This window comes from Aotus nancymaae, unplaced genomic scaffold (assembly GCF_030222135.1).
Source record: "Aotus nancymaae isolate 86718 unplaced genomic scaffold, 86718_ANA_hifiasm-v0.15.2.pri h1tg000131l, whole genome shotgun sequence".
NCBI lineage: Eukaryota > Metazoa > Chordata > Mammalia > Primates > Aotidae > Aotus > Aotus nancymaae.
The window spans coordinates 8,545,110-8,569,176 of record NW_026988546.1 but is presented as its reverse complement, the minus strand read 5'-3'; the positions used below and the strand labels follow the sequence as shown (position 1 = coordinate 8,569,176).

At 38.8% G+C, this 24,067-nt stretch overlaps 1 protein-coding gene across 2 annotated transcripts in view; it reads right to left on the bottom strand.

The window, feature by feature from the left end:
- IL18RAP (interleukin 18 receptor accessory protein) overlaps positions 1-23,709 on the bottom strand; it is a 36,895-nt gene extending 13,186 nt beyond the window's left edge. The window contains exons 1-8 of one of the 2 annotated variants that reach the window (XM_012471503.2): positions 23,648-23,709; positions 23,355-23,503; positions 22,466-22,693; positions 21,426-21,478; positions 17,221-17,388; positions 16,431-16,755; positions 16,154-16,337; positions 3,085-3,235 (exon numbers count right to left, since the gene is read on the bottom strand). In XM_012471503.2, coding sequence (XP_012326926.2) covers positions 3,085-3,235; positions 16,154-16,337; positions 16,431-16,755; positions 17,221-17,290 — 730 coding nt within the window. In that variant the 5' untranslated portion in view covers positions 17,291-17,388; positions 21,426-21,478; positions 22,466-22,693; positions 23,355-23,503; positions 23,648-23,709. The other variant, XM_064371279.1, reaches the window with a different exon arrangement.
- Positions 23,710-24,067: the final 358 nt, after the last annotated feature.

Here is a 24,067-nt window from a genome sequence, read left to right as displayed (position 1 = left end):
GTTCTATGTGCCTATTCCCTCCATCCCCTCACCTCCCATGGAACCTGATTTCTGCCACCATTACTCCACTGAAATTGCTTTGGCCAAATTCACCAGTGACACCCATGCACCTAAATCCATTGGGTATAATCAAGTTTTCAATTTACTTTCCCTTTTATCAGCATTGGACACTGTTGGCCATGCTCTCTTTGAAACCCTCTCTTCTTTTGGTTCTATGTTCTCGTACTCTGCTGCTTACCTTCAGTCTCTATATTCACTTCTCTGTGTCTGTCCCTTCCTCTATATCTCTTTTGACTATTAGTTCTCTCTTAGTGTTCTTTCACTCCTCTTGATTCCCCTGGGTAGTAAGTTTATTCTCTAGTCCTCTTCCCTGTGAAAGGTCTTGATGCTTGAGATTATGTCTCTCCTACATCATCAATTTCACTTCCTCTGTTGCTCTTCTCTCCATCCTTCTATTGATATTCACTTGCTGATGTATGTCTCCATCCCCTTTAAGGATCTTCCTCTTCTCCACCTCCTCAACCATTGAAATATTCCTGAGTTCAGCTCTAGGACCTTCTGTCTCTATGCCCACTTCCTAGGTGATCTCATTCAGCTCTTTGGCTTCAGATATCATGTAAAAATTGCCTATCTTCACATTCACATCTCCAGCCCTAACTTCTTCAGACTGGATTATCCAAATGCCAACTTGTTATTATGACTTGGATGACTAAAAGTCCTTTTAAGCCTAATACTTAATTTCCTCTTCAAATGCTCTTTTCCTTCAGCCTTTTCAATCTCATTAAATGGTGCCACCATTTGCTAACTTATCCAGGGCAGAAAACAAAAACATGCTTGATTGTTCTCTTTCTCCTGCCTTCTACATAAAATCCAGCATCATGCTCTGTTGAATTACAAAAGCCCAGCCACTTCTCATCACATCTTCTAGGTCTATTCACAGTACAAGCGGTTTAACCATGAGTCAAGCCTGCTGCTCCAAGACTGTGCCTGCTTTCATCCTTGACTGCTGACTGTGCTCTTGTCAACACATTGCCTCCTTGACCAGCTCAAAGCCTGGCTTGCATCCATGGCTCCTGCTTTCCCTCATCCTTGCTCCCGAACACCAAATCCTTTACATGTACCTCCTAAATATTTCCAAAGCCATCTACTTATCTCCATTCCCTCTACCACTCCCTAGTTCAGATCCCCGTCAGCAACTGCCTACTTGACCACAGAACTTCCTTACTCTTCTCCCTGCGTCCATTCTTCCCACTTCCAACCCAGCAAACAAAGTGATCTATCTTGAATACGAATTTATTCATGACATTCTCCCACTTAAAACCCTCAATACCTCCCCTTTGTTCCTTCATTAAACTTCACACATATTAGAAGAGTATGATGTCAGTCCTGCTCCCAGATGCTCTCCTTCATCTCCTGGACATCAGCTCTGCTGCTGCTTTGGTCTAGAAGGGAAGCTCCCCTACTCTTACTGAGCTGGTGTGTCCTCATTTCTCTTGGACTGGGCTTCCCCAGGTTGGGTCTGGTGGGCCTCCCACGTGCCCGTAGTGTTCCTTTCTCTTGCTGCACTGTATTGTGATAGCCTGCTTCACCTTTGTCTTCTTACCAAAACAGAAAGTTCTTGGAGGTCAGATAAAGCACCTGGGCACTCATCCTTGCAGCCTTAGTTCCAAGCCTGACACATATTAGGTGTTCAGTACATATTTGTGTGAAAATGAATAAATGCGAGAATGAATGGCTAAGTGAGGAAGACAGGAATGATGGCAGAGAGGGCTTGACTGAAATAGAGGCAACAGATGTTGCAAGGTGTCCCTTGGGTGAGAGAAAAGCAGATTATGCCATTGAGAATTTGAGGGGCTGAGTTATGGCTGAGTTAAAGAACAATTACACATCGCTTGCAGGGGAAAAGTGGTGCAAGTGGGTTTTTCACATTCTAACATCTTTCAAGGAGCAATGTAAGAATAGAAAATGACATCTAAACTATGTAAGACCTAATCTAAAGTAATATAAAATGATTCTGAAGTGGTAGAGGGTGCAAGGGCCAGGAAGTAGGCAGGAGAGTTTCACTTGATCATGGGGTGCTCCATGTGGTTTGTATCTTGTAACAAAAGAAGAAGATTAATAACTAAGAACAACATCAACCACTCTGTAGCTCTTTGATACAAAGCATGAGTGACTGGCTCTCTTATGTTTTGACTCCTTAGACCACATTTCAATTAATGCTATCACATAGTTGATTCAAGCTGATACTTGCAGATCTAGTAACAATGACCCTAAGGTACAAATAGACAAGCCATGGAAGAAAACCAATGAACCAAAAAACATCTAGCAAGATGTTCAACCTCATTATTAGTCAGGGAAGTATACTGTGGAGCAGAAAACAAACAAACAAAAACGAAACTCCACTGAACATCAGTCATAAAGTCTGATAACACCAAATATTACTTGGGAATAGAGGGAATTTACTGCTAATGGGGGTGTAAATTGGCAAACCAATAATTTAGTATAATACCATGTGTTTATGACACAAAACACATTTCATAACTCAAAACAATATTCTATTTTGTCAATAGATGCGTACATATGTAGAAAAAGCATAAAAACATAAATTGGAAACAAAATGATAAGACGACATAAATGATAAGATGTGATTATACTGCAGAAGCAAAGGCTTGGAAGGGAATGGAGTCATAGACCTCAAGTTGTTCTTCCAATATTTTGTTTCTTTAAAGAAAAAAAGTATGATTTTAAGCATGTGGGAAAATGGTAATACAGTTAAAACTGGTGATAGGTACATGGAAGACAATATTTCGCTGTGTGAAACATTTCATACATTTTTTAAATGTATTACAAAAGCAATTCAGGGGCATACTCGTGGACAACCCAACTTGTGAGAATTTGAATCTGTTTCAGAACTTAGCCTTCCTTGGGAGATGGCAAATTTGATGTTTGCCAACATTAAAGATTTTACATGATTACAAGTGTATGACTATTTTTTTCCCTAAGAGGGAAAAATTAGTAAGCCAAAAGAAGATAACTTTAATTTGGTGTTCAGATCTCAGATCTTGGGACAAAAATCTCACTTACCAATGGTTCTCACTTGAACAACAGCTCTGACTGTCCATGAACTTGCAGTATCCGACAGCGTGTAATCACATACATATCTGCCCTGGTGATAGTCATAAACTTCATCCACTGTGATTTGGTTGCTCCTTTCCTTAGGGAGGAGGGTTCCATTCTAATCCAAAAAACATTTTAACCAGATAATTTTTGCCATAGAAAAACTTTATGAATTACATACCTACAGAAAAATCTTACAAATTTCAACAGGGAGGAAGAAGGTCAATCCGAGATAAGGGTATCCCACAAGCTATAAAGACATTGTGTTGAAAAACTGTACTTGTACATTTAAAACAAGAGGCATTTTCTAATACAATTGCATTGTGTGTAGAGATGAGACAGTCAAACCTCCAAACCTGATCAGCCCCTGAAGAGCTATTTAACACAGGACTTCCAAGAGCATGCATGACTTGGAGCCCTGAGAGTATTCTAGAAGACCTGTAGTGTTCTAAGGGCTGATACCAAAATGAATTTTTTTAATATGTGTGTGTGTATGTATATACAGGCATGTATATATGTATCTGTAAAAACATATATTGTCTATATTTACTTATATAAAAGATATATACTTATAAATAAATACTTATATATATTATATAAGTAGAGGTTCTGGAATGTGAGTGGCTTTTTTCTCTCTCTGACAAAGCCAGTAAGTGAGAGCACTGAGAATCAACCTCATTTTTTCTGGTTTAGTTTCATGTTGCGATTGAGGAATTTCCCTTCCACTTTGCCTGCCTACTGGTGGAAGCTGGGATTCCCCCATGCCACATCTCTGGTGTGTTTCCCGTGGACCAAGAAGGAATTTACAGCAGGCTAAAAGGAGACTAAGAGTGGGGGCAGACTGGCCAGAGAAGGGCGCCTGTGGGCAGGAAGCAAAACGAGGCCACGAGGTGGTGGCAGACAAGGCTAAATATGTACCATGTGACCCCAAGAATCAAGAACTTTTCAAAAGGAAGTTTAAAAACATAGAGGGAAATTCAAAAATAAAACTTCAGAGCACACAGCGAGAGCATACAAAGATCAGAATCTGGGGGAAAGCGTAAATCACATGAGAACGTAATGGATGGAGGACACAGAGCCATCACTAAGACCTCACCTAAGCCACTGGGGAGGATGGGGAATAACATATCTTTTTTATCCATAAAAAGGTAAGTGAGGCTTAGTATGTATCGTTAAGACATTATGAAATGGAACATAGAGGAAACATCAAAGAAAAGAAATTAGGGAGAAGCAATTTATGCCAAGGATGATGGGAAACTCATTCTAATAATACAATTACAGGTCATCCTCATAGGACAAAGACAGGCTAATGCAGCTGCACAGGGAACTCTTTCTTTTTCTCATATGTGAAGCAGTCACGAACAGAATATGGAAACAGGAGCATCCACCAGCGTGAATCTGGATGAACAGTGTCAGTAAGTCCTCAAAAGAATGGAGGCATTAAAAAAAAAAAAGGAAGCCACTGCAAAGGACTTTTAAATAAGCAGGGAGAAGAACACAGTTATTCTTACTCCTAGGGGCAGGTATTATAATATTATACTGCAGTATTATCAATTTATTATACTACCAGTCGGTACAGCTACTGAGCATCATGCACACTGTGTTATTCTATGGGAGTGGTGTTTCCTGGACTTGGCAACACAGTAGAGCTCCTAGCTGGGTTTCCACTACCTAGTCTGGGAGGACTCCAAAGATCTGCATTTCTAGCCTTGTCCTCCCTGGCCCATCCTCCCTGGTGCATTTCAGGTTTTCATGTCCATTTTAGTGTTCCCTATCATAGACTCATTGTGTCCAGGTCTGTATTCATCGCCGCTTTCCTGCCCCTACTTGAATTTACTACTACTGTCTCTAACTTGGTAAATACTGTGAATATATGTTTTCAGCCAGAAAGACACCAAATAGTCTGCTCATCTATTTTACACACACTCCTAGTCAAAGCTATTAATTTTTCATTTTATTACATGAAATATCACTAGCATCTGCCACCTTCTTTCTGTTTCTACTTCTTTCTGTCCTGTCCTGGATCAGGACTCACACTTGTAAAGTTCAAACACATCAACAAGGTTCCAATAACCATCATGAGAAATCCACAGCCTTTATTTCCGTTCTCATCTTAATTAAACCACTCAAGAACTCTCAGCTCTGATCACAGTGAGCTGCTCAGTGTGATCATTCACTGAATATACTTTTTGTTTTTCTGTTTCTGTTGCCTGTGATGCTCTTTCCAGCTAAGTGTAGTTGCAGTCTTGCCCCAATTTTCAACTAGCAACATTCCATTGGTAGATTTTTTTACTAATATTTATCTTTTAATGAGAATAGAGTATATTATGGAAGTTATTGATAATGGGCTGGATGTCAATTTCTAGTGAAAGTCTTGAATTAATTATTTAACAGATGGTTTATGGACCCTTAGAGAAGGAAGTGATGGTTAATATCAGCCAGCTTGCATTCGCTAGCAACAATCATATAAAGGTAATTTCATTGCCCATAGTTAAATAGACTAGAGATTCAGAGGAATACAGCAGACACAGAGTATCTTCACTACAATGCGTCATTTGGAAAATATTCTCATGATCTCTCTGCTAAACAAAAGGTACATTGTGATCTGAATGATCAGATGTAGGACTTTTGAGTGCCCTTTTAGTTAATTAAGCAACATCCTTGCGTTGTGGATGAATGGATCATATGTAACTAGAAGGGTCAATCTGGAGTCAACAGCAGAGCACTCTGTTCCTGGTGCTAGCCTGGTTGGTAGTTTTAGCAGGGGCTTGAGTGAGAACATATCATGCATGCTGATCTCATCTACATGCCTCACAAACCTGCATGTGATGTCTAATATGTCGGCATTCAAAATCAGAATTCCAACCTCTTGACACGTAGAATGAGCTAAAAACAACAAATTATCATTTAACAGAAATAAATATAAAATCATGAACATAAGTTAAAAGTTCTACTCTACAAACAAAAAAATAGAGAGAGCTGGCTTGATTTCCGTTTTTGTGAAACAGCTTGCCTGCCAACTGAGAATAAATCAACCCTACAATGGGGCTGTCCCAAAGCTAAAACAATTGTGGGCTGTGGCAATATTCTGTTCTGAACAAAGAAGGAAATGTTTCCTCTGTTTCAGTGTTAGGTACACAGCATATAGATGATTGTTTTGAACAGGTGTTAGAAAGCTGTCCAGATTATCAGAGTTCTGAAATAGTGAGAATAATCAGATGGGCCAATGTATCAACCCTGGAACAGTTTTGAAAAATATAATAAATTATCTTCTTCCTATTTCAAAACACATTAAATTACCTTCTTCTCAATTTAGAAATGCATTTATCTTTGGATCTACCCAGTCTCACCATGCTCAGCAATTCTCCACAGTGCTAGGCCCACAGGGCGCCAACAGGTGCCAGTTATAAGAACTAGGAAATGAGAAGAAGTATCAGGTATAGGTACAAAATGTACTTGTGGTTGGGCTCACACCTGTAATCCCAGGACTTTGGGACACCAACGCAGGGGAATCACCTGAGGTCAGGAGTTCGAGATCAGCCTGGTCAACATGGTGAAACCCCAGCTCTACTAAAAATACAAAAATTAGCTCGTGTGGTGGTGCACACCTGTAATCCCAGCTACTTGAGAGGCTGAGGCACGAGAATCACTTGAACCTAGGAGGTGGAGGTTGCAGTGACCCAAGATTGCTCCATTGCACTCCAGCCTTTGTGACAGAGAGAAAGACTCCATCTCCAAAAAATAAAAATAACTTCTTTGTGGTTGGCATGATGGCTCACAGCTGTAATCCCAGCATTTTGGAAGGCCAAGGCAGGAGGATTGGTTGAAATCATAAGTTTGAAGCCAGCCTGAGCAACATAGTGAAATCCCTTCTCTACGAAAAAAAAAAATTCAAATTAGCTGGGTGCAGTGGTGTGTGCCTGTAGACCCAACTACTTGAGATGCTGAGGCTGGAGGATCACTTGAGCCCAAAGTCCAAGACGGCAGTGAGCTGTGATTACACTACTGCACTCCAGCCTAGGCAGCAGAATGAGATCCCATCTCTAAAACAAACAAAAACCTTCCATGCAACATTGGGCTTAAAAGCAACCCAGCAGCCATGTCGGAAGTGTGGCAAGATAATGTGGCATGAGAGAGATTGTCTTAAACCACCAATGGAAATGTCACTCAAGACACAAGTCCTACTAACGGGAGATCACAGCAATGTCGTCAAAACTCATATCTCGGTGCCCTAGGCCAGTACAGAAGAGACTTCCCTACTGCCCTTCATTATAATTTTGACTTGTTGCAAGGATTTGCTTAGCTGAAGATCATAAAAATGCTGTTACATTAAACGTAACTATTATTTATCTAAGATGAAGTCCATTTATGCAAACGCCATTTTTTCATTACATTTCTCAAACTAGAAAAATATATAGAAAAAGTTAGTAGAAAAACAGTAACTCACTTTAATTCTGACTTTTCAGTCATTAAATATGTTAATTAATAATATAATTATTGCAATTATTGTAACTATATTATTATATATTTATTTATATATTTATTATATTTTTATTTATATATTTTTGCATGTATTTATTATTATATATTATTATTACAATAATAATATAATTATTGTAATTACATTATTAATTATTAATTATTATAATTTAATCTCTAAGCTGGACCCCAGCACTTTCCCACAGTCTTCCTTAGTCCAAGAGGCAAGCGCAGGTCAGCAATTACCTGCAGATGGGGCAGCTGGCCTCACCCAGGCCCAGAAGGTGAGTGGAAACTCAATCAAGCCTCAATGCTCTGCTTAAGGTTATGCCTGTCCCAGAGGTAAGACCAAGCCCACACACATCTGTGTAGTCTAGCTTCTGCCCCCGCCCATCCCAAATTGCTGAGCAGCAACCCCAGAGAACTCACTTTGCCTCAGAGCCTAGCATGTTGTCCTGCCCACCTACACATTCTAACAACAATATTTCTCAGTCAGATGTAGGGAATTTGGGTGCCCTTTTAGTTAACTAAGCAATATCTTCATGTTGTGGATGAATGGAAGACATAAGGGTATTGCTCTGTGACTACTTCTGATCAGGCAAAGTTCCAGACTATTTGGGAAGACAAGTCTACAACTTTGCTTGATCAGAGGCAATCACAGAGCCCAGCCAGCGACTCAACCTGACCATAGAGTTCAGAAAGGTCTCACTGGAACACGAAGCACAGCAAGCAGTTTCATTTGACCTCAGAGCACAGAAAGCAGCCAAGCCCAACTAGAAAACTCAGCGCCAAAGTCTGCTTATCTGGGATTGCTACCAACTAGCCCATCTGGAATTCCAGGATAGACTAAATAGTGAAGGTCTGCTACCACCAAAGAACACCTACAAAGACCAAAAGAGGTGGCTGCTTCCTCAGTTGCACAGGCACCAATGCAAGGACTGATGATGATGAAAAATCAAGGAGAAAGGACACCACCAAAAGAAACTAATAAAGCTACCGTAACGAAATCTGAAGAGGTAAAGATCTAAGAAATGACTGACAAAATTCCAGAATAATCCTCTTAAAGGAGTTTAGGGAACACCAAGAAAATATGTATAGAAAATAAAATAAAATTTAAAAACAATTCACAAACAAAGTGAAAAATTTAAAAGAAAACTAGGAAAAAAATGTAAATAGAAATTCTTCTACTTGAAGTGTAGGTATTTGAAAAATAAAGACACCCTACAGATAAAGAATATAATACCTGAACTATAATATTAACAGCAGATTTGATTAAGCAGAAGAAAGCCTCGGTGATATCAAAGATGACATTTGAAATTATCCAGTCAGAGGAACAAAAAGGAAAAATACAAAAGGCTTGTGGCAGTTATGGGACACCTTCAAGAGAACCCAGATTCACATAATAGGAATTTTAGAAGATGGAAGAAAAAAGAAGTCAGAAAGCATAATTAAGGAAATATTGGCTGAAATTTTCCCAAATCTAAGGAAAGACAATGTTCATGCATAGGAAACAGATATTGCCAATCAATTCAACCCAAAAGGGTTTTACCAAGAGACATCATAATCAAATGGTCAGAAATTCAAAGACGAAGAAAGAATAGTGAAAGTAGCAAGAGTTGAGAAACCTATCATATTCAAGAAAGTCCCAATATTGCTCTCAGTGGATTTCTCAGCAGAAACACTATGGGCCAGGAGAGAGTGGTATGATATATTAAGTGCTGAAGGAAAAAAAAAAAAACAAAAAAAACTGCCAACCAAGCAAAGCTGTTATGAATAGCTTGTTGTAAAAATAAAGTGTTTTATGGAAGCCTCAAGGCAACCACAAAGCAAAAACGTGTAGTAGTTTCACAAAATATAAAAATAAAAGATTCAAAGCATACCACCAAAGATAACCATCAAAACATGAATGAAGATACTAACAGATGAAAAAGTAACAAGAAAACCTGCAAAACACACAGAAAATAAATTGCAAAATGGCAATAGCATGTGCTTATCTACCAATAATTACCCTGAATATAAATGGATTAATCAAACCATTTACAATATGTCTCCAATCAAAAGACATATAAAGGCTAAATGGGTTTTTGAAAACTCAGCCATATGCTTCATTCAAAAGATTCACTAGTAAGGACACATATAGACTAGAAGGGAAAGGATGGAAAAAGATATTCCATGCAAATGAAAACCAATAGAGAGCAGGGATAGCTCTACTTATATCAGACAAAATGGACTTTCAGTCAAAAACTATAAAAAGAGACAAGAAAGACCATTGTATAATGATAAAGATTCCATTCACTAAGAGGATAAAACAATTGTAGATACATAGGTATCCAACACTAGAGCACATAAATATATAAGGCAATTATTATATGAAGAAAGAGATAAACTGCAATGCAATAATAGTGAGGAACTCAATAACTTAATCTCAACCATGGACAGCTGTTTAATTAAAAAAAACTTCAAAAATTGGCCTTGAATTATACTTTTGACCAAATTAACTCAACAGACATATACAGAACATTCTATCCAACAGCAGCCGAATACACATCCTTCTCAAGTACACGCAGAACATTTCCCAGGAAAGACATGTTCAGCTACAAGGTAAGTCGTAACAATTTTAAGAAAATTGGGTCACAAAGGCATAAAGGTAGAAATCTAAAAACAGAAAATATCTTGGGAAATATGCCCATATGCAGAAATGAAACAAAATGCTCCTAAACAGCAAATGGGATAAAGAGAAAATAAAAAGGAAGTAAAACAATATCTTGAGACAAACAAAAATGAAAATATTATGTACTAAAACATGTGGGATGCAGCAAAAGCAGTCCTAAGGGCAATTTATAGCAATGAATGCCTGTATCAAAAGGGAGGAAAGATTTCAAATAAACAATATAATGATACACTTAAAGATGCTAGAAAAAGGGTAAAAAATTAAGCCCAAAGTTTGCAGAAGAAAGGAAATAACAAAGATCGAAGGAGAAACAAATGAAATAGAGATTGGAAAAACAATAAGAAGAAATGAATAAAACTAAGAGTTGGTTTATTGAAAAAGCTAAAAAGAAGATCAACACTCTTAGCTAGACTAAGAAAAAAGAGAAAACTCAAATAGATAAAATCAGACAAAAGAGGAGACTTTACAACCAATATCACAAAAATACAAAGAATTATAAGAAACTACTATGAACAATCATATGCCAATAAAATGAATAATCTAAAAGAAACAGATATATTCCTAGACACATACAACCTACCAAGATTGTATTATAAAGAAATAGAATATCTAAAGAAACCAGTAATCAATAAGGAGACTGGATCAGTAATAAGACGTCTTCCATCAAGGAAAATTCCATTCCAGATAGTTTCACTGTTGCATTCTACAAAACATTTAAAGAAGAACTAATACCAATATTTCTCAAAATCTTCAAAACAAAGTGGTGGAAATACTTCCAAGCTAATTTTATGAAGCCAGCATCACTCTGATACCAAAGCCAGAGAGAGAATTACAAGAAAATTACAGGCCAGTATCCCTGAAAAATACAGATGCAAAAATCCACAACAAAATATTAGCAAACCAAATTTAATCATACTTTAACAGAATCATTCATCATGATCAAGCAGGATTTATCTCTGGGATGCAAGGATGATTCAACATGCACAAATCAATAAATATGATAGACCACATTAATAAAATGAAAGATAAAAACTATATGTTTATCTCAATCAATGCAGAAAAATCATTTGACAAAATTTAACACCCTTCATGATAAAAACCCTCAACCAATTAAGCATAGTGGGAATGTACCTCAATACAATAAAGGTCATATATGACAAACCCATAGCTAACATCATACTTAATTGTGAAAAGTTGAAATCTTTTCCTCTAAGATCAGATTAACAATCAAGAATGTGCACTCTCAACCACCTCTTTTCATCATAGTACTGGAAGTCCTAGCCAGAGCCATTAAGCAAGAGAAAGAAATAAGAAGAATATTAGTAGCAAAACAAGTACAATTGTCTTTATTTGCTGATGACATGATCTCATCTATAGAAAACTCTAAAAAACTCCACCAAAAAACTGTTAGAAGTGATAAATGAATTTAGTAAAGTTGTAGAATATAAAATCAACATATAAAAATCATTAGTGTTTCCATGTACTGATAATGAACTATCTGCAGAAAAGGAAATTAAGAAAGCAAGCCAACTTACTATAGCAGCAAGAAAAGTAAAATAGTTGGATATAAATTTAACCAAGAAAGTAAAAGACCTACATACGGAAAATTATTTAAAATACTGACAAAAGGAATGGAAGAAAACACAAATAAATATAAAAGTGTCCTGTGTTTATAGATTGGAAGAATTAATATTGAGAAAATGTCCTTACTACTCAAAGTGATCTACACATTCAATGCAAACCCTATCAAAATGTCATTATTTTTTTACAGGAATACGAAAAGAAAACTGTCCTTAAATTCGCATGAAACCACAAAAGACCCCAAATAACCAAAACGATCTTGAGAAAAAAAAAAAAAAAGCTAGACGTTCCACATTCCCTGATTTCAAAATATATTACAAAGCCACTTAAACCAAAACAGCATGGCACTGGCATAAAAACAGACACATCAACAAATGGAATAGGATAGAAAGCTCAGAAAGAAATCCACAAATTTATGGTTAATAAATTTAAAAAAAAAGATGCCACGAAATAAGCACGCAATGGGGAAAGGATCATCTCTCCAATAAATGGTGTTAGGAAAACTGGTTGTCTACAGGGAAAAGAATGAAAATGTATCTCATGCACATACAATCAACCAACTCAAAATGCATTAAGGAATTAAACACAAGATCTAAAGTTGTAAAACTCCTAAAAGAAAACATAGTGAGTAAGATCTACAGCATTGTTATGGGCAAATATTTTTTTGGATATCACCTTGGAAGCACAGGCAACAAAAACAAAAATAGACAAATGATATAGCATAAAACTGAAAATCTTCTGTGTAGCAAAGGAAACAATTAATGGAGTGAAGAGACAATCCACCAAATGGGGAAAATATTTATAAGCCATACATCTGATAAGGAGTTAACATCAAGAAATATAAGGAACTCAAACACTGCAACAGCAAAAAAACAAATAGACCATTTTAAAAACAGGCAAAAGATCTGAAAAAATATTTTCTCAAAAGAAAGCATGCAAATGGCCAACAGCTATATAAAAAATGCTGGGTATCACTAATAATCAGAGAAATACAAATTGAAACCACAATGATATATCACCTCACATTGGCTTTTATCAAAAAATTAATCTGTTTTACATTGTTGGTGAAATGTAAATTACTACAGCCATTATGGGAAACTTTATGAAGGCTCATCAAAGAAACTAAAAATAGAACTTTCATATGATTCAGCGTTCCCAGTTTTGGGTACATATCCAAAGAGATGGCAAAGGGCTATCTACGCTCCTATGATTACTGCGGCACTATTCACAATAGGCAAGATGTAGAATCAATCTCAGTGTCCATCAACAGATGAATAGACAAAGAAAATGTGATACATTTACACAAGGAAATACTATTCTGTCTTTACAAAAGAAAATTCCATCATTTGGGACAACATGAATGAACTTGGAAGACTATGCTAAATGAAATAAGCCAAGCACAGAAAGACAAATCCTGCATGATCTCACTCATATGTAGAACCTTAAAAAGTTGAAATCATAGAAGTGGAGAGTAGAATAATGATTAGCAGAGGCTTGGTTGGTGGGGAGAAGACAGTGAATGGGGAGATGCTGGTCAAAGAGTACAAAGTTTCAGATAGGAGGAATAAACTTTCAGACATATTTCATAGCAGGATGATTACAGCCAATAATACTGTTTAGCACATTCAAAACAACTAAAAATGCAAGTTCCAAATGCCTGGCCACAAAAAAGAAGTAAGCAAGGTGAGGGATGTGTTAATTAGCTTAGTTATTCACTCCACATTGTATACATATATCAAAACATCACCTCATGCCTTGTAAATGTGCATAATTATTTGTTAATTAAAAATAACTTTACCGTCTCTACTAAAAATACAAAAATTAGCTGGGCATGGTGGCGCGTGCCTGTAATCCCAGCTACTCAGGAGGCTGAGGCAGGAGAATTGCCTGAACCCAGGAGGTGGAGGTTGCGGTGAGCCGAGATCGCGCCATTGCACTCCAGCCTGGGTAACAAGAGCGAAACTCCGTCTCAAAAAAAAGAAAAAAATAATAATAATAACTTTAAAATAAAGAAGTTGAAAAAAGTTTTAAAAGCAATCTGCAAGCCTGTTTTTTGATTTTCCAATTAAAAATATTATGGAATATTTCACAGACTCCAAGCCCAGGGATTTATTTCTCTTGGATACTTTATATCTGATGGGTGTATCCCTGTTCAGCAGTTTTATTTGAATTCCATAAAGCCATGTTTTCATTTTCTCAGCCAGTGTCAGCTTCATCTGTTCAGAGATGGGTTATAGGTATGACCTACCCACCACCTGAGAACCTAGGGCTTAGCAAGAAGGAAAAAGGCATTGAATATTTTTTTCTTGCCTAATGCCATCACTTTTAGTAATGTACTACTGCTGTAAGGGCTGTGATTTCCAGGTTACTATGTGCCTGTTTATGTATGTGTATGTATAAGTGGACACACACATTTGTGTAATTCACAAATCCAGTACCTGTCTAAATCTGTATCAGAGGTACAATTTATACAATAACCGCCATTGTTCACCTATTCTTAGGGCAGCTGCCTGTTCACCATTAAACACAGGCTGACGTTTGCAGTCAAAGCCCCAGGGAAATGAAACAAAGCTTCCTTTTGTGAACATCAAACAGTTGTAGGGTTTAGTTTATAGAAGCAATGTTTTCAGAGAGCTGGCAAATTATGTGGCTTGTGCTCACCTGAAGAGTAAAAATTCATAGCTTTCTCTCCAGGTGCACGATCATTGAAAAGTCAAACACATTTCAACTGAAATAACTGGGACAACACTGCTTTACTGGCCTGAGAACAGCCCACCAAGACAACAAAACAGCTGCCATCCTGGAAGACAGATACGCTGAACCAAAAGGAAGTTTTGTTCTGGAGAGAGAACTGAAAATAAAGAACAAAACTATTGGTTCTTCTTACCTCATATTAGAGGTTATGAAATGAATGTTTCTGAAATTAGGATTTTATTGAGACCAGCATTCTTTCAGTGTCATATAAAACTCAAATGTGAGACCATAACCCATGCCACTCGTCCTCTCTGTATATTTATTTCTGTAAAGGATGTGATAACATCCATCCTCCTATTAGCATGGAGTCTCAGGAATCAAGTAGGGAAATATCTCTTCGTACCATGGTAACTGTAGCCCCAGGAGACTCGCATTCTTAAAATTTGGGATGCCTTAAACCATTAGATAAACATAACTCATCTTTCTGACTTTAATTAGTACCAATTTAAAGTGATATTTTTATATTAACAAACATATATATTATGAGGTTGAATGCAAAATTGTGCATAATTTTGAAGACAAAGTATTGGACTTCAAATAGTTTTTGCAATTGTCGGAAGCTATTTACATTCTATTCCTGGATTCTGCCACCCAAGAGACAACTGACAGGGGACTCTGTTGGAGGAGATGGTTAGGCAGCATTTAGTCATCAACTAGCACTTGGAAAAACTATAGAACAAGATGGAAATATAAAGTGCTTTTTTTTATCGGAGTTCACATACATGTGGTTCATAGCTCAAAGTCATTGTGAAACTTGCCTTTGTTCCCTTTTTCTCTTAACGCTGTACTCCTTTTCTACCATCTCACCTGTGCAAGACATCTGTCACTCAGGGCCACCTTGGATTTGTCCTAACTGTCCTTCAGGATCCTTTTGGGAATGTATTCCAGTCTCCAATATCTTTCACAAACCCTTCAAGACTTACATCTTGGGTGCTCCCTTCCCCTTTGCAATGCCTATTGCTTTCCAAAGACAGTGAAAATGAATGAACCTTTCCTCCTACATTAGCAGATCTTAGTAGGTTTATGTCTAACCTCATGTGTAATATACTTGAATTTTGTAAGTTTTTCTGCTATTGATCAAAAGGATGGTTCTAATAATTAGAATATCACACTCTGTGGCTTCCCAGGGGACATGATCATTTTAGAAAGTCAGATCTCCTGAATAGGCACAGGGTCAGTTTTTGAGAAGCTCTAGACCTCAGATTCTCAAACACACTTTTCTGTGAATGAGCCATGAAGATGACACCATAAAAACAATGAATAAATCCTTCCCTTGAGACAGACGGATTGCTTGAGGTCGGTAGTTAGAGATCAGCCTAGCCAACATGGTGAAACCCCATCTCTACTAAAAATACAAAAAATTATTCAGGCGTGGTGGTGCAGGCCTGTAGTTCTAGCTACTCAGGAGGCTGAGGCAGGAGAATTTTTCGAACCCAGGAGGCAGATATTGAAGTGAATCAAGATCATGCCACTGCACTCCGACCTGGGCAACAGAGTAAGACCCCATCTCAAAAAATGCTCTTATATTAATTTTAGAGAATTCACTCTTACCTGGTACCAGAATACCTCTGGACTTTGTGCATCATGTTGGCAGCTGAGACTGGGGCAAGAAATGGAGCCAATACTCCCAAGAAGTAGGTCTTGCTTATGTGATACAGAATTCTCACAGGATGCATTTGTCTGGGGCTTAACTTCTAAAATCATCTTGACACAACAGGCTACATCATAGGGACTCCTAGGAAATTAATAAGATCCTGTGAATATAGATTTTGTCTAGGTAATAGAAAATTTGGGAATGTTTTCAGATAGAAATGCATTTGGAGCATACTTAATAATCTTGGGTCTACAAATATATGATCCAGCGTTATTCACCCCTGGGGTCCTAAAACGTAGGGTGTATTTTTCCTGAATGATGTGAGGATTGCTTTTCCTAATGTCCTCTAATGGATCACCATTTGAAGGTTGTCGGTACCATTGGACATCAGATAGGTCCTTACTACCAGTGAAGGGCAGGTGCTCAGGGCCTTGTGTTGGTGAGAGTCGACTTCTGTGGCAGAAATATGATTTCTGTTGCTCTGGCAAATCACAAAATAAGACAAATTCTTCTTCACTCCTTGTAGAATATGTCCAAAGGAACTTTTTTGTGGAACAACCTGAAAATCACAATAAATACAACAACATGGAAACATATTAGAAAATAGAACTCTAGCTTCTATTTACATCTAGTACTTGATTTAACAAGATACTAAGCTTCCTCGTGTGTCTTTCTTCTTCACTGTCCATTTTGTAGGGGAAAGGAAGTTCATGTTTTAATTCTCTCCCAGTAGACTCAAGCATCACCAGCAGCAGCTCCGGTTTCCTGGAAAAGATGGTAGAACCCTGGCTCATCCCTCTTCAGCTGCTCTCACTGAACACTCAACTACAGTAATGGGTACCTTGTCAATGCTTGGTATCAGCTGAAAGCTGTTCACCCCAATAATTCTCCTCTCACTCCCTTTTTAACAGTAGGATGGAACGGTTGTGTGTTATCATGGCATGATGCTGATATATCAGGTTATCCCTCACTTTACCTTTGACCACAGACTCACGGTGCTAACACAAAAAGTGAAAACCCCTACCTGAAATATTAAATTGTTTAATTCTTTCTCCTGCGACAAGTGAAAGAAATATCCAGCCCAAATAGAGCATTGTTCTCCCGTGTTCCTGTCATCACTCCAGTAACTTCATTCTGTTGCCAGAATAGAGTTTTGAGATGCAGAACTCTTTCTTGAGTATCCTTTTCATTTCTGTAAATGAAGAAATGGGAAATGAAGAAATCAGAGCCGGTGACCAAAGTGCAACTTATACAGGAAACTTTGAAAGGGCAGATCCTACCCAAATCTGCTTTCATGTGCCCATAGCTTACATGGGTATTTCCAATGGTGTGTAGCAATCTTTTCACTGGTGTCATTTCTTACAAATCACCTCAAGCTGATGATATCCCTTGGGCCTAGGCTCTATACAGTGTGTTCTTTTAATGCCATTTTCCCCACATTAATCTTTTTTCTTTGATATTTTCACCTAACACGTGTATTTCCGTGAGTAATTTGGTAAGAGTTAAGTTTAACTTTTCCTGAAAAAATAACCCAAGTTGAATAAAAATGTCAGGTTCTTTACAGTTAGGGAAGCTAGAGATATAGCTCCTATTGACAAAATTTGAGAAGGTTTGCACATCACTAGTCTGTACTATTAGAGAATAGAGGCCACCTGCCTTTCTGCCCCAAATACAAGAGGGAAATTTGCCACTGGATGGCATCACTATCAATCCTTTCAAATATGAAAGGGGGAGCTGGTCCCCTACAGAGAATCCTATCTAGGCTGTGTCCAAAGGACTTGTGTCCCCTTTGTTCATAGGTTAGTTATGGGACTTTTCAAACCACTTAGAAGAAATGACAGATAAGAATCCTGGGTGGGAAATATTTAATTATCATTTAAATGTGTTTTGAGTAGGAGGAAAAAGGATTTTGCTGTAGAACAGTTTTATCTGTGTCTCTTAAAGTTCCGAAGTATTATCAATAACATAAAAATAACCTGTGTATAAGTCTTCAAGTTATAGGAATAAGGTAAGTTCCCCCTGAATTTTGGCTTAAGATTCCCCCTAAAACACTCCCAAACTGTCATAGGTTCTTTAAGGGTGCTGAGGGGAAAAATAAATAGTATAGTCCCTATTTTCAAGGGTCTATTACAGTATGAAGAACATCATTAAAAATATAATTATTCTGACACTGGTTAAAACCATAGGGAAGGCTTTATTCAAGACTTTTGGGGACCGGGCATGGTGGATCGTGCCTGTAATCTCAGCACTTTGGGAGGCCAAGATGGACAGATTGCTTGAGGTCAGTAGTTCGAGACCAGCCTGGCCAACATGGTAAAACCCCATCTCTACTAAAAATACAAAATATTATCCAGGCTTGGTGGTGCATGCCTGTAGTTCTAGCTACTCAGGAGACTGAGGCAGGAGAATTGTTTGAACCCAGGAGGCAGAGGTTGCAATGAGCCAAGATCACACCACAGCACTCTGGCCTGGGTGACAGAGCAAGACCCCATCTCAAAAAAAAAAAAAAAAGACTTTTGGGGAAAGAGATCAAACTCAATTCCCATACACCAAGGACAAAGCGCAAGGTAAAGGTCAGTGGATAGAAAATTACTGAGTGACATAAGGACACAGGGATCCTTGCTAAACTGACCTAACAGGATTCTTGCTAAAGGCAGGTTAAGGACTTAAATATCAAGGGTGGTGAATGGGGAACTTGATCAGACATTCAGGACCATCAAATATCAAGAGTGCACTGATAAATTAGCAGGGTTTTTTTCGAAGGCTATTTGGGCAGGCCAAAGACAGGAGGGGATGCCAAAACTGAGGCCAAGCCAAGAAGAAGGCTCAGGGGCCCTGACTAAAACTTGGCCAAGGAGAGAGTCTTTGTCAACATAAACACGAAAATAAACAATCACAACAAAGTGTAAGAAAGAAATGAAGTCCAGTGATGACAGAAAAGAAAAAAAAAACAAGAGAAAAGTAAAGAAAGAATGGAGGAAGGGAAGGAGGGAGGGAAGAAAGGAGAGGAAAAGGGAAGAAAGGAGAGAAAGAGGAAAGAAAAAAGCAAAGAACGAAAGCTACCCTAAATATTATGTGGCCTCTCTAAAAATCTTTAAGTCTCTCCACAACTTCCCTGGGTTGTCTGTTTGTTTGTTTTGGCAGCTGACAAAATCAGTCTCTCTGTCTCTGTCTCTCTTCCCAACATCTATTTAGCCATGAAAGTTTCTCTCTTCACTTCCTCCTGTGCTCTCTGGCCAGTCCGACAGCCACATCTCCACCACCCCCAGCTTTCCCAGGACCTTTCTTTCCAGGTAGTGCCATCTTTTCTCATAAACACTTGGCATATCTGACTTTATAATATGCTTTACCTCCAACCATATTGCAACACACACACACACACACACACACACACTCCAATTCTTAGATACAGAAGGCAAGAGTAATTTCAATAATTATAAATTAATTATTAATAATTAATGTTTCTCTAATAAGAACTCTGAACTTGAAATATCTTGGAGATCCTTTGTAGTAGCTTCGAAGGACACACAAAAAAATAAAAACATAAAAAGAAATATCTTGGAGATCCAACTGGAGCATTCCCAGGGCAGCAGGGTGGGGAGGGGGATGGCTCAGAGCAGGGTCTGGGTTTCAGCAGTTGGAGCGTGCTCCATCTGTGACAAGCCTGGAGTGTCTGTTGCCCCACAAGGGAGGGCAGATGAACTTCCTTGAGAAACCTCAGCCTTTCAAAGTAGGCCAGGGCCAATGGAAAATAAAGAATGACAAACCTAAAAGAAAGACAAGGAGCAGAGCTGAGAGAAAACCTTGGCAATCCAGACAGAGAGAGCTTGGAGGAGATACTAGACGCCAGTGTCAAAAGCTGCAGAGGAACTGGACATGAGAAGGACTGAAAAGTGTCCACTAAAGTGTCTTGGTTTGGCCACCAAAAGCTCAGCATGTGCAGCTGGGGTGAGATGAGGCAGTGCTTCAGGGTGGAGAGAGAGGAGTGGAGGGAATGTGTAGTAGAGGGAAAGAGGCTGTATGATGCAGGGAGGACAGGAGGAAGTGTTTGCTCATTTCTGAAGATGAGAGAGCCTTGGGCAGGATTCCACTGTGAGGGGAATGCATCAGCAGGCCAGTGAGGTCAAATACAAATGAGGGTGAGGACAAGGTGCATGGACTCCTTTCTCCCAGGAAGCCAGAAGAGATGGGGTCCCTGATACCATGGAGAAATTAATCTTAGATAGGAGGCAGGCAGAGCCATGCAGGGAGACAAGGAAGGTCTGCCCAGACCCCTTTGTCCAGGTGGAGCCAGAAAGTACAGGATGCTACCACCTGGCTGCTGATGCTGACCTGGCTGTCTGCTGAGGGCGAGGCGTGTTGATGGGAGAAAGAAAAGGAACTCTGTGCAACGCACCTTGCAGAACGCCAGGGATAGGGGTTAAGGTCACTGAGTTATCCCCACTGCTGATAACTGACAGCTCTTCTTACAAGGACTGCAGTCAAGGAACAAGGCAGGATCAGCAACGGCCTTTGAAGATGTGGTCTCCCTACTTGCCTTTCCCTTGTCCACAAAGTCTCTGAAAGAACAGTCCTCCAGCTCCACCACCAGCCACATCTTCCTAAGAAGCAAGCCTCAGCATTTCATTTCCATGCCCAAACCGTCACCGGCTCCTGCCACCCATGTGATGAAGCACAGATTCCAGAGCACCATGGACAAACCCTGTAACGTTTGGCTCTCTCGTGTCTTATCTCCGATTTCGTCCTCAGAGAGACGTTCCCTGACCACCTGGATAAAGAAGCCCCTCCCTCCCTCCTTGCCAGCAGCCATTTCTCTTCTTACTCATTTTAAATGACTTTTGTCTTAGCACACATTGTTGTCTGAAACTATCTTATTCCTAAAACTTCTCCCCAGCTAGAATGTAAGTTCCATGCCAGCAGGAACTGAGTTTGTCTTTCTGGGTCCTGCAGCGTCTCTCCAGGAATAGTGCCTAGCTCATAACAGGAGTTCAGTAACTACTTGTTCAGGATTTAGCCATGCTGCAGAACAATTGTTCCTTACACCTTGTCCTGTCACTAGATTGTGAGCTCCTGAAGAGCGGAGACCCTGTTCCAGCAATCATATCTCCTGACCCTAGGAGAGTGCCAAATGAATAATTAGTAATAAATTCTGTGTTCTGAAAAATGATAAACACTTCCAGAGCAGTCAGAACAAACACATAGAGCAATCTATTATGACAGTTCACTTACTGTATGACTCCAGTTAAGTCACTTAGGCTCTTTCTGGACTTCAGTTTTCTTATCTGCAAAATAAAATGTCTGCTCTGTATCAGCAGTTTCTCAACCTTAGAATGATGGAATCAGAATTTCTGGGGTTTAAGTCATGATATTTGTAATTTTTAAAAAAGCTGTCTGACTTCTAAATCATAACACTAGATGATTGCTAAGATCTTCCCAGCTCTACAGTCCTGCAATTTATGTCTACATGTCCAAGCCTATAGCAAATTAGTTACCATGGCACCCAGCAGTCTCCAGCCCTCAGAATTTCCACCAACCTTGAGATGACAGCTACTACCTATTGATGCACCCGCCCACCGACTGGCCTCAGACCTCCGGCTGCCTGAGGCTGATTTCAGGCTGCAGCTTTCACTCTGGGACAGTGTTTCTCAAATTATCTTGATTATAAGAATCACCTGAAACACTTATTACAAATGCAGATTTTTAGGCTCCCCGAGGACTTATTAAATCAGATTCTCAAAGAGAAGAACAATGGAACCTACATTATAAACAAGTATCAGGGCCACCACTCTCAACTGGGAGATATCGTTGGAAAGCCCTGCTCAGGGATAAGCATAGAGCTTGGGGAGGAGGGTCAGTGCTGAGTTACAGTAGCTGTTGCCAGCATTGTGGGCAACTGACCAACATGAGCCGAAGCCCATTCTGGAAGTCCCGTTTATGTGGGACAACACACCCACACTGTGTGGCTTGTTTGTTAATATTTACCTTTTAAAGGACATCTAATGTTTAAATGATGTTTTCCATGCTGCCATCGCTAAAACGCTTCACTGAATTGGAAGAATCTATACAAATGCAGAGTACATCATTTATTGAGCACTGGGCAACTTAAGTCAAAGCAGGCTTCAGGCTCTGCTTATGGGAATAAAATAATGTGGCTCTCATTTACTTTCCATAAAGTGAAGAGGGGTGCTGTCCTTCTCGTATTGCAAATGGACAACCAAGACTCATATTGCTTGGAATAGCGGTGCCCATTCTCAATGACAATCACATACCTGGTGAGTATTAGAAGGGGGATTCATATCCAGGTGTAGAGGGTCTCAAAGCTTCTGATTTCCTCATCACCATACACTGTCCTTCACAAAAGGAATTGAGAGCCCAGCAGCACTAAGAGAATCTACAGAATCTCTTCTTCAATTATTTTCCAGATGTGAATCACGTATCTTTCCTCAGAGGATGAAGATTTCTTTTTCAGGTGGTCAGGGCTACATCTTCAACTGTCTCTGGGAGAAAAAAACGAACTAAACATTTCACACAAAAGTCGGTGGTGGGAAACAAGGAAGAGAGAGGAAAGCACTGGAGAAAGCAGTGTCGACAGGGATACAGGGATCAGAGGCCCAGGGAGAGAAAGGTCACCATCAAAGGCAGATGTAATCCACTTTACACAGAGAACATCTGTAGACAGAGATCATCTGTAGACAGAGATTTGGTCTCGTGTAATAGTGACAGTATTTAATTCAACTAATATCATTATGATTCTCACATGCTCCGTGGTAGCTTTATACCCTGTTGTCTAGGGATAACAGAAAATGGAGCTTAGTGCCTGCTATCAAAGATGTTACAGTTAAGTTCAAATGGGCATTCAAATTTGACAAACATCTTGAATCTCTCTGCTCTTAGCCCTTCCTGTAAAATGCTCAAAGCACATTAGACAGGTTTATTTTATAGCCACCAGTTGTTTTAAGTGAAGACTCCATATATATGGAGAGGTAAACTTTGTTAGAAAATAACCCATTTGTTATTCTGAAATATTTCTTGAAAAGTAATTGTGTTAGCAACTCATTTTTAAAATTATTTAAGCTCTTTTCCCAACTTATATTTTCTGGCTAGGAAATCTAGTGGAAAAAAACAAAAACAAAAACAAAAAATGTACTACTCTCTTACCTTTATTTCCTGTCCTTAAGACATAAAAAAAGAGGAAGGAACTTCAAGTCCTTATTTCAGTTACTGCCAGCTTTGTATCTGAAGAGAAACATGTGAGAATATCCGTTTTCAAAGGATTCTACTATATTTCTTCCTATCCAGAGAGATACCTAGAGAAGACACAGCAGCCATGTAACTCACACCAGTTTAAGAATAATGAGTTATAACTGGACGAAAAAGGAAAACCTTATTTTGTAAATGGCCGTTGATATTGTGAAATGCATGGTCAGACAGAGGAAAGTCAAATAAACTACCTCTATCAGTAAGAAATGCTCTGAGGAAGAAGCACCTAAACTCTTCTCTCACCAGCCTCCTTGATGAGATAAAGTTTGTGGTTGGGTTTAGTTGAGAGAGTGAGTAAGCTGGGTTCCTTTACAGGAATTTCCTGTAAAGAATACTAACTCTCAACTCAATTTCTCAACTGTGGGTTTTGTTTTTATTCTTGTAAAACTAACCTCCAAAAGTGTAACCTTTGAGAGAAACACTAAAGCCTGTCTTGTGGTTAATTTTTTTTTTATTTTTTTTGTGTGTGGTTAACTGTTTAATTTTGAGAAAGAAAAAATAGCTCTCCAACACCAATTTTATAAAGCAGTAATTTATTGATACACAATGGAAAATACATTTAAGGTCTAAAGTTACTTGGGTTTTTTTTTTTGGACCTATTAAGAGACAGT